The following is a 10,225-nucleotide window of genomic DNA, read 5'->3' on the forward strand; positions in this document are numbered from 1 at the left end:
TATATATTTTTGTAAAAAATTATTTTTTAAATTAATTTATACACATTCACATTCGTCGTTCCAATCCCTCGCACGCTCTCACTCACACTCATCGTTCCTACCCATCGCACGCTCTCACACACGCACTCATCGTTCCTACCCATTGCACGCTCTCACTCACACTCATCGTTCCTACCCATCGCACGCTCTCACACACGCACTCATCGTTCCTACCCATTGCACGCTCTCACTCGCACTCATCGTTCCTACCCATCGCACGCTCTCGCTCGCACTCATCACATACTACCCACATCGCGTACGTATTCTCGCGCGCTCTCGCTCCTGCTCGTACGCAGCCATCTTTACACGTTCTCACTCTCTCTCATCGCGTGCGCTCTCGCTTGCATTGTGATATTTCTCTTAAGGAAAAAAGATATATAAAATAAAGAAAAAATAGATAACATAAGTTTTTTATTTTTTAATGTTTGATTTATTCATATAAAGCGGTATAATAATTTTTCTCTTACATATTAAATACTAAAGCCAAAAGCTCACAATCGAGAAGCCGATGTTTATTAAAGACGCTGTTCGCGCGTATCGCGTTAGATACTTGATCGGGGTTCGTTATGGTGGATGCAATATTAGAGAATTGCGTAAACTGCATATCAACATTATCAGTAATTTTAATTAGTCGATCGAACATTAAATCTACACAACCGTCCAAATCGAACATACGACGCACGGTCGACTCGGTCATTATCATGCGTACGTTTTGTGATTCCAAACGTATAAAGTTAACGTCACTGATTATGCAAATTCTGGCTGTTAGCGGTCCAACGCTAATAAAATTGTACAAGTCCTTATAGTCGGTGCGAAGGAGATTCAGAACGTTTTGTCGCTGTTCGTAAAGTCCCTTCCATGTTTCGAGAGACATTATAAGTTCGTTCCCCCGATGATCTCCTATGGCGATTTCCACGTAACTCGGCGGACCAACGTTGATGCCAATCTCGAGATATTTGTACCCCGTACTCGTAAGCGCGTATCGTCTGCTTAGTACGCGAACCGCGCGACGCTCCGACGTACTGTATAAAAAAATAATATAATAATAATAAAATATAATAATAATAAAATATAAAAGTAATAATATAAAAGTTAAAAAATGAAAAGAATTAAAAAAATCAAACTTACGCGTCGCATTTTTTCTCGCACGACATAGCATCGTAGCAACGCTTCATACCACTGCTGCTTTCTTTGGCGGAGAACATTTTGTTCGAGCGGCTGACGCAATACTGATCGTACGAAAAAATAGTTCGACTTATGAGTTACAATAGAGGGGAAATTTCTTCGAGTAGAGGGGGAAGCAACGTTGAATATCTTCCCTTTATGAAATAATCTCGAACGGGTCGTAACACATTCCGATTCAAACGTTAGAAAACGCTAAAAGAACGTTAAAAATAACGTAAACAGATTCCGACAGGGTTAATAGGGGTAATAAGAGACAGGCATAATAAGAAAAAACACTATATTTATAAAAAACGCATGTTTATTAATGATAATGCCACCAATTGAATATTTTAAATACATTTTGTAAAGCACAATTTGTTGAATGCTGTGCACAACATAAAGTATGCGTAACGTCCATCTCGTTTAAAGATCTTATATCTTCATAATGCGCCTCGATATTTTCAACGTATATGTCTTCTTTCGTGTCATCCAGAAGCAAATTCCACAGCCATTCTCGTTTCTCGTGTCCCTTGACGTATACAACGGGCGGTGTTTCGTTCCTAGTCAGCGTCGTTGTAATCAATTTCTTAGCTCTGCTGTATGGAATCGTTCCGCTGTTCCATCGTAATCCGTGATGATGCGTAAGCAACCACAATGCTTGGCGTTTGTCTGCATTATTGAGTCGATGCCACGGCACGGGATTTCGAAAAATGTAATGCGAGAGAATGAATCCATCTCTGAGAGCAGCAAACTCCTTAACGATAAACTTTCTTCCAACGATAAAACCTTGCAGGTCCACGAACGTTGGTATAGACATGATGAGCTCTCTTTCGATAATCGAGAAGACTGCTCTCAACTTTCGGCGCATCGTAGGTTTATATATAGTCTCATTTCCACCCCCTCTCCTTTAATAATGTAAAGCGAGACAACGTTCTTAGGTGATCTTCCGCACAACATTTGTCAACGGATTGTACTGAACCACGCGATCGTGTATGATGAGACAGTACGCGGTGGTACTCGCAGGCAAGTTTTCTTTGCATTCAAACTCTAAGCGCACGTCCACGGTTGCGCTCTTGACCGATTCATTTTGTCGAGAACAATCGATAATTACGAATGGACCTTTTTGCCGAAAATTCGCAACAGTTTGATTCGGCTCGAGATAATCGTATCCGTAATAGGTTTTACAGAAACGTACGTATGTGTCGTAGAGAATCGACCATCTGTTTTTATCGAAATCCAAATTCATATCGTCGTACGGATAACATTCCGAGTTTAGATACAGTTTCACGTTCGTCAGTTTACAATGATCGAATCGGCTCGTATCCTCGAGCATAACGTTCTTCCGACCAGCCTGCAGAGCAAAGATGATGTACCGCGGCTTCTCGAGCTGAGTAGCGGTCTTGATGGCCCACGAATGTTTGGTCGTGCGCTGCAGTAGCGGAAACTCGTATAGATCCCACGAACGAAAAGCCATGCTCAGGTATCGTCCGCTTTCCAGAGCACGCAGCATCGCCAGTTTATTTATCTCGTTCAGCAGGACGTGCGGCATTCGCCACTGTACTTTGAATAATTCAATTTCCGGCTCCCGCGCCGGATCGCCAACTAAACAATTGTTATCGTTGCGCGCGCGTATTAAAATCAATTCGTGACGAGCGTTAATCACCACGCGTCTGTAATCTTTACAAAATCCCAGTAGCATGTTGAGCGGTACGCAAAAATTAAAGTATCCGTTCGTAGGATTCCACGGATCCCAGCCAGCGTTACTCGCAATCATAATTCTATCGGATGACATAGTTACATAGTTCTTGAGCGAGCTGGTTATTCCGACGTTCCTGTTGCGATCAATCTCTACACCGTCGAGCTCGTATCGAATCTCATCGAACATGAAAGCGATGCAATTATTTCCCAAAATCACATCAGACCCCGCAACTGGTTTTTTTATCGTAAGTTTTCCCTCAACGTATAGAAAACTTTGAGATGGCAACGTGTATAAATCTTGCTGTTGTATAGGTATTCTTATCTCGTCGCTGTGTTCGAACGTTGTATTGGCGAACGGATTGTACGTATGAGTCTCGATCTTGACGATGCGATCGTCAAAGATCGGCTCGTCTTTGACGTTTAAAATGTCTGTCATTGTCGCACCGCGAATCCCAGAGATTTCAAAAATTCAACGTTCGACGCGGTGAGCTTTTTCTTGGAACAACTGGATGATTGAATATTATCGAAAGGTATAGCAGGAATATCGGATGACTGTTGTAACGTTGATGTTTTCGTTGTAAAGATGTTTGTATTTATTTTTCTCGCGCGTTCCGACACGTTTAGTACAAGCATTTCACATTCACGTTATTGTTGCAGTCGTCGTCGTCGTCGCACGTGCAATCTGACGGTAATTTCTTCTCCTCGAAAATCAAGCAATCGTCCGTTCTGATCGACGACGCGTATCGTTAGATCTGTAACGCTCCGCACGATGATCGGCAGGTAAATGATCTGCGACGGCCTTTCCGAAATCTTATATCCAGGTGGCACGTTCGGCGAAAACTCGTGTATCACGTGCACGCTTTTGTCGTTGCTGTACGCGCCTGCGGTCACGTTGCACTCTACGCGGATAATGTTCACGTTCATTATGTTGATTGACACGTCTGACTCGTGCCATTTTCGCGGTTCCAGTATACGCTTCGACGTGAATCCCAGCAGCGAGCCGATGTTGTTGGATTTACCAAAATTTATTTTGTATGCGCATCTGATCTCACATCTCATCGTATTGTAGTTTGCGCGGATCGTTATCGGGTCTTCATCCCCAGCATTATTGTCTTTAATCGCGATGTCACCGCGCGTAACGTTTGAACGAGCCTCGTCGCGTCGCGGGCGTATTTGTGAAATCTCGCGTTCTAAAAACTCGTTTATGGCATGCAGCTCGTACGATCCCTCAGGAATCGTAATCTCCACGTTGTCTTTACCAAAGTAAAATTTATTGTTCGAAGCATTCACATTCGGTATCGTATTATATGTTTCAAAGATCGCTAGACCGAGCTCGTAGTCATCGTCGTTCAACTCTATAGCGGGAGAGTACCTCGCTGTCAGAATGCTGCTCTCACCGCTCAGCGTAAGCGTCAGCGACATGTTTGAACGAATACTGAGTTTAAACAGCGCAACGTCAGTCTTTAAATCGAGTGTAAAAATAGCAGACAAAGTTGTCCGCAGATGCTCTGATCGTAGGTTTGATAAGACGTTTGATTGTATTCTATTTTAGTCACACCGTCTCCGAAATATCGTACGAGTTCTCTAGGTGGTCGAAGATTTTTACGAAACTATCGAAATACATTACGTGATTGTCTCTCTTTACGTACGCTACCCAGTGAGTACCGGGGCCCGCCGCATCGTCCAGGTTTACGATACCGCTTTCATTTAGACGCGCGCCGCTTATCGGTAACGCGTTACGCATAAACACTCCTCTGAAATATGGAATACGCATACGAATAGCCAAATGATGTAATTGCACGTTTGTCATCGCACCCATGAATTTTTTTAACGCCTCTTTGAAGTATTTTTCCTTTTCGCTTTTACGCCTTTTCCGTACTTGTATGGGGCGAGATACAGCCCTCGCCCGCCTTTGTACGGAGCGAGATACACTCCGCGACCTTCCATCGCGCGATTGTGACGTTGCAGCTCTTCGAGTTGACGTCGCGTGGCTTTGCGGTCGTTTACCGCCTTTGCCACGCCGGCCGCTCCGCCGATCAATGATCCGAGCGCGCCTAATATCGGTAGAATCGGTAATGCACCGCCTCGTTTTGCTGCCGGAAGTATACGTTTTTTTTTCTTCGTCGTCGTCCTCTTCTTCTTGCTCTTTACGCCCATACCGATCTTTGTCTTGGTTTTTATAGCTGCCCAGACGGCAGCAGCGGCGGCTCTTTCTCCGAGAGCCGAATCTTTCGCGATTACGCGTTTTCGTGCTTTGTTGGCGAGTATTTCGTCCGCTGCGTGTCTGTCGGCAAGCTCGTTGCTTCGAGAATACGCGATATCGTGTTCGCGGCACGCCGCGTCCAGCGGATTTATACCCCGATCGCCTCTAGCTAATCGCTTTTCCAAGTGCGTTCCTGGTCCGCAAAACTGATAGCCAGGGATGTGTAACTCGAAGGGAAGCGCGTTTATCGCGCGATTCAACAAATGACCGCAGCCGCTTTTTACCGATTTGTTCGTCGCGAAAGCTGACATTCGCTACAATTCTTGATCAACGGTGCGGGGCCGTCGATGTGCGTTTGCTGCCACGGTTGATTGTAATGCTCGTTACAGCGACGATAGCTTCGAACCTCTTGATCAGCTTTTAAATGTTCCGGAAGCTTGTCCCACACGTGTTCGATATAGTTGCCACACTCGCGTAACAGAACGATCTTTGGCACAAACTGTAACTGCTCTGCGCTTAAATCGAGAATATCGGAGGGATGCGATAGTACGAGATACATCTTTGATACTGAGCGATGCACGACTTTGCGCTCGTATAAATAGGTGTTTAATCCCACCCCTTTACCTAATATAAAAAATAATGTTTGTGCAACAACCTGATAAGCTAGTAAAAAAAATGTGAGCGTAAGAGGTATGAAATATTTTTCAAGCGTTAGCAAAGTGTACGACGAAGACGTGATTTTACGCGTCTCCAAGAGCTATAGTTTTCTGTAGTATGGGAAAAGTGAAGTGGTTTCATTTGTTTGGAAATTCGACGAGGAAAGCGTCGTCCAGATCAGACAGCATCGTCAGTTCAGTTCGAAATTTCTTCGAGTAAAGAAGTGGTGAAAATGCATCTCCAAAAATATATTTACAATAAAGATACCATGGCTAACATTGTAAGTACTTTATTTTAATATTAAAAATTTTTATATTATTTATATGCATTTATATTAATTTTATAATAAAAAATATTGATCTATTTTATATATTTTTTAAAGTGCCTTTGTTACGGGGAAGCGCGTATTACGCTACCGGATCGCCTGCCGGCTCTGGGGTACGTGAGTACCCGAAGTCGCCAGGCTTCGAGGACGGCGCGACGACATCCAAAGACATTTAAGATCGACCCGGAGGCATACGTCGAACTGTCTGCAATTGTCGTAAGTACTCTTTTTTTCTTTCCCCGAAATATATACCTAGTTTTTTTTGCTAATTTATATTTAATTGTAATTTGTATGCTGTTTCAGTGTCTGTGTTTCGGAAATATAATAACACCTACAATGATTCGCCTTCCGGGATATATGGATATAACGGAACACAAAATAATGGTGCAATCCGATCGCCGAATGGAACGGGCGTACCAAGATTGGTATTGGGGGGAGCGTCTTAACAACAACGACGCCGACGATGACGACTATGACACCGATAGCGACGATGACGACTACGACACCGATAGCGACGATGATATTTTTAATTTAAGATTTTTATTTGGTTTGGAGGAACCAAAAAAAGATATTAAATATATAGAAGAAGACTGGGAGTATGACATTTTTGTAAATACTATTTTAACTTATATTAATAAAATTTATCATAGAGAATAAAAAATTTATATATTATATATATATATATATATTATATCTTATATCTCTCTCTCATATATCATATCTTATATCTTATAACTTATATTATATCTTATATCTTATATTTTATTTATGTATTCTAAATATTTTCAAGTATTTTTTTAAATAAAATTAATATTGATATATTATGAATCATTTTTTTATCCTGCGTTCTCTTTTCTCCAAACGTCTTTTCCTCCTCTACTAACACGCACGCACACACGCACAAACGCACGCAGGCACACACGCAGATACGGACATACAAGCACAGGCAGCAGGTAGGCAGGCACGGGCACACATGTTAAGTACGGACAGCAGGCACGGATGCTTGCACGGACACATATACAAACGTACATACATACACATGCGCACATTTTCCATAGAACGTATGCTGCACTCGTACACATATAAAAAGGGCGTTCGATCATACTTTCTAGCCAGATTAAGAAAACATGAGATTCGTGCAACAGCCGTTGACAATACGCGTTACGAATTACGACGATAAATTGCAACTAATGGGGGACAGCGGGGAGAGATGTAAGCATGGCGCGATGCTTCCGAATACTATACGCGCCATTATTTGCGGTCCGTCGAATTGTGGTAAAACTAACGTTCTCATAAGCCTGTTGGAAAGTCCGCACGGCGTACGTTTCGAGAACGTGTACGTATATTCGAAATCGTTGCAACAGCCTAAATATCGTTATCTGGAGAATTTGTTGACTTCGATCGATGAGATAGGTTATTTTACATTCTCCAATAACAGTGACGTTATTCCACCGAGCGAAGCGCGTCCAAACTCAATTTTCGTCTTCGATGATGTTGCGTGCGATAAGCAAGATGTCGTGAGAGAATACTTTTCAATGGGCAGACACTCGAACGTCGACTGCTTCTATCTCTGTCAGTCGTACGCGAGAATACCCAAACATCTTATACGCGACAACGCAAACCTGTTGATTCTATTTAAACAGGACGGTACCAACTTGAAACGCGTGTACAACGATCACGTAAATACTGATATGTCGTACGATGTTTTCAGTAAATTATGTAGCGATTGTTGGCAGCGTGATTATGGATTTCTAGTGATAGACAAAGACAGTGCGCTTACTAACGGACGATACAGAAGAGGATTTAACGAGTTTGCAATACCGCAAAGTAATTAGTTATCATCGATATTTCGTCGGAGGTAAAACGATTGATATGGCTGAGAACAAAGATACGCGTGAGCGCGAAAAGATTGCTAGAGAAATCGAGAAAACGAGCGAATCGATCCGAAAGAAACATCGCGCTTTGAAAACCGGTAAGATCGAGGAGGAGATCGCGACCAAGAGACACTTTGAACCGCTAATCGAACCGCTACAAAAGATTGTAGACAATTCCGGCGTGCGCGAGATAAAGGACGAGCCGCGTGACAATGACGCAAGCGTTGAAACATCGTTCACCCGTAAACGTGAGAAGGAAGAAAAGGAAGAATATGTCAATAAGAGAAAACGGTCGAACGTCTCATTCGATCTCTCCGCAACACCTCAAAGATCTAATCATTTACAAATTTCAAACGATATACCAATGACAACCTCCACACCGCGTCCCACAACCGTACAACCGATAGAATCGCTTGAGAATGTTTTCGAAACGACGGACGACTCGCTCGCAACGATTGTTCGAAATCAGTTACAGACATCGCAAGGACGAAAATCGTTGCAAGCTCAATTGGGCCCGCTTGGTCAAAAATTTGTCGGGGCTGTCCTGAGCGGTAGCGGAGAGAGCGATGTAGACAACATATACGGTGTTCGTCTCGAGAAGAATGGAATGATGCTCGGTAATAAACATTTCGATGTGGATAACGAGGATAACATAATTATTGATAATGTGCGTTATGTCGGTACACCCGGTCTCTACGAATTGATCTTCAAGAAAATCCCCGACGATGACATCTACACAGATGATGATATGCAAAAGTACAAAAGCATATTGTTTGCTACAAACGTGCACAGACGCAATTACACCAAGAGCAGTCAATTACGGGGCAACAGAGGATACAAGTACAAACACCTGATCGTACCGTTGATGTCGATCGAACCTACACCAAAAAAAGAAGAAATCCGGAAAGGGATTACCTCACGCTATGACGTTAAATGATAACGAGATTGATTATGTACACTGGGACGATCCCAACGAGCTGGTAGATCGTTTGCGGTTGCTCGAAGCATCACGTCGAGCCGGTCACAACGCGCATGACAACGAAATGCTGTCAATTATCGAAGAACTTCGCGAGGTGGGTATTATTATAAATTAACTCGCGTATCCGCGAAACGAGTCAGTCGATCGATTGATGTCACTCATATCGTATCAAAATCAGAAACAATGAGTAATAACGAACGGCGAAGAGACGGTTACGAACGTTTAACAAACGACTTCGAGCGGTTCCTAAATCAAGAACGGACGGTTCAGGAACGGTTGTCGGATAGCTATCGAACGGTGCAGGATCGTTATCAAACAACTCGGGAACGATTATCGGATGGTTATCGAACAGCTGTAAATCAGGTCAGGAATACTTACGAACGATTATCTAATCGATCGGTACCGGAAGACAAAGAACCACTGCTGAAAGACGGTAGAAAGCAATAATAAACAACAATACAAAAGTGTAACAAACGTGAAAGAACGGCAACGGAACAGCGAAAAAACAGGAAAAAAACAGAAACGGAACAGGAAATAACGGGTACAGAACGGGTAAAGAACGGAAACGGAACAGGAAATAACGGGTACAGAACGGGTAAAGAACGGCAACGGAACGGGAAAAACGGGTACAGAACGGGTAAAGAACGGGTACAGAACGGGTATAAAACGGCAACGGAACAGGAAAAAACAGGAACGGAACAGGAAATAACGGGTACAGGACGGGTACAGAAGGGGTATAAAACGGAAACGGAACGGGAAAAAACAGGAACAGAACAGGAAATAACGGGTACAGAACAGGTACGAAACGGGAAAAACCGCACGGAACAGGAAATAACGGGTACAGAACGGGTATAAAACGGAAACGGAACGGGAAAAACAGGAACGGAACAGGAAATAACGGGTAAAGAACGGAAACGGAACGGAAACGGTACAGGAAATAACGGGTACAGAACGGATACAGAACGGGAACGGAACGGGTGTGTTATTACTTGATCAATAATAAGGTATAAAACATGAGACCGCCGAAATCAAATATTAGTTCCGAAAGGCAACGACTCGTCGAGGAACTGCATGCTCCAGCGAGAAGAAATTTTCCACGAAGACGCGTCATAGTTCGGGGCTATGACGATCTATGGCAGGCCGATATCGTTGAGATGATTCCATACTCACGTTTTAACAGGGGCTGTCACTACATACTCACCGTCATTGATGTGTTGAGCAAGCACGCGTGGGCCGTTCCGCTCAAGAGCAAGGGTGGAAGCGAGACGGCCGACGCTATCTCTGAA

General features: G+C 43.3%; 2 protein-coding genes across 2 annotated transcripts; both read right to left on the reverse strand.

Annotated features, from left to right (window-relative positions):
* Window positions 1–44: 44 nt before the first annotated feature.
* Window positions 45–1,095, reverse strand: LOC118648033. The gene has a single exon (XM_036294229.1). The coding sequence runs from the start codon at window positions 911–913 to the stop codon at window positions 503–505; it is 411 nt and encodes a 136-aa protein (XP_036150122.1). The 5' UTR covers window positions 914–1,095; the 3' UTR covers window positions 45–502.
* Window positions 1,096–2,137: 1,042 nt separating this feature from the next.
* LOC118648032 lies at window positions 2,138–3,337 on the reverse strand. The gene has a single exon (XM_036294228.1). It carries the CDS (start codon window positions 3,335–3,337, stop codon window positions 2,138–2,140), a length of 1,200 nt encoding a protein of 399 aa, XP_036150121.1.
* Between the last annotated feature and the right edge of the window lie 6,888 nt (window positions 3,338–10,225).

This window comes from Monomorium pharaonis, unplaced genomic scaffold (assembly GCF_013373865.1).
Source record: "Monomorium pharaonis isolate MP-MQ-018 unplaced genomic scaffold, ASM1337386v2 scaffold_135, whole genome shotgun sequence".
NCBI classification, from domain to species: domain Eukaryota; kingdom Metazoa; phylum Arthropoda; class Insecta; order Hymenoptera; family Formicidae; genus Monomorium; species Monomorium pharaonis.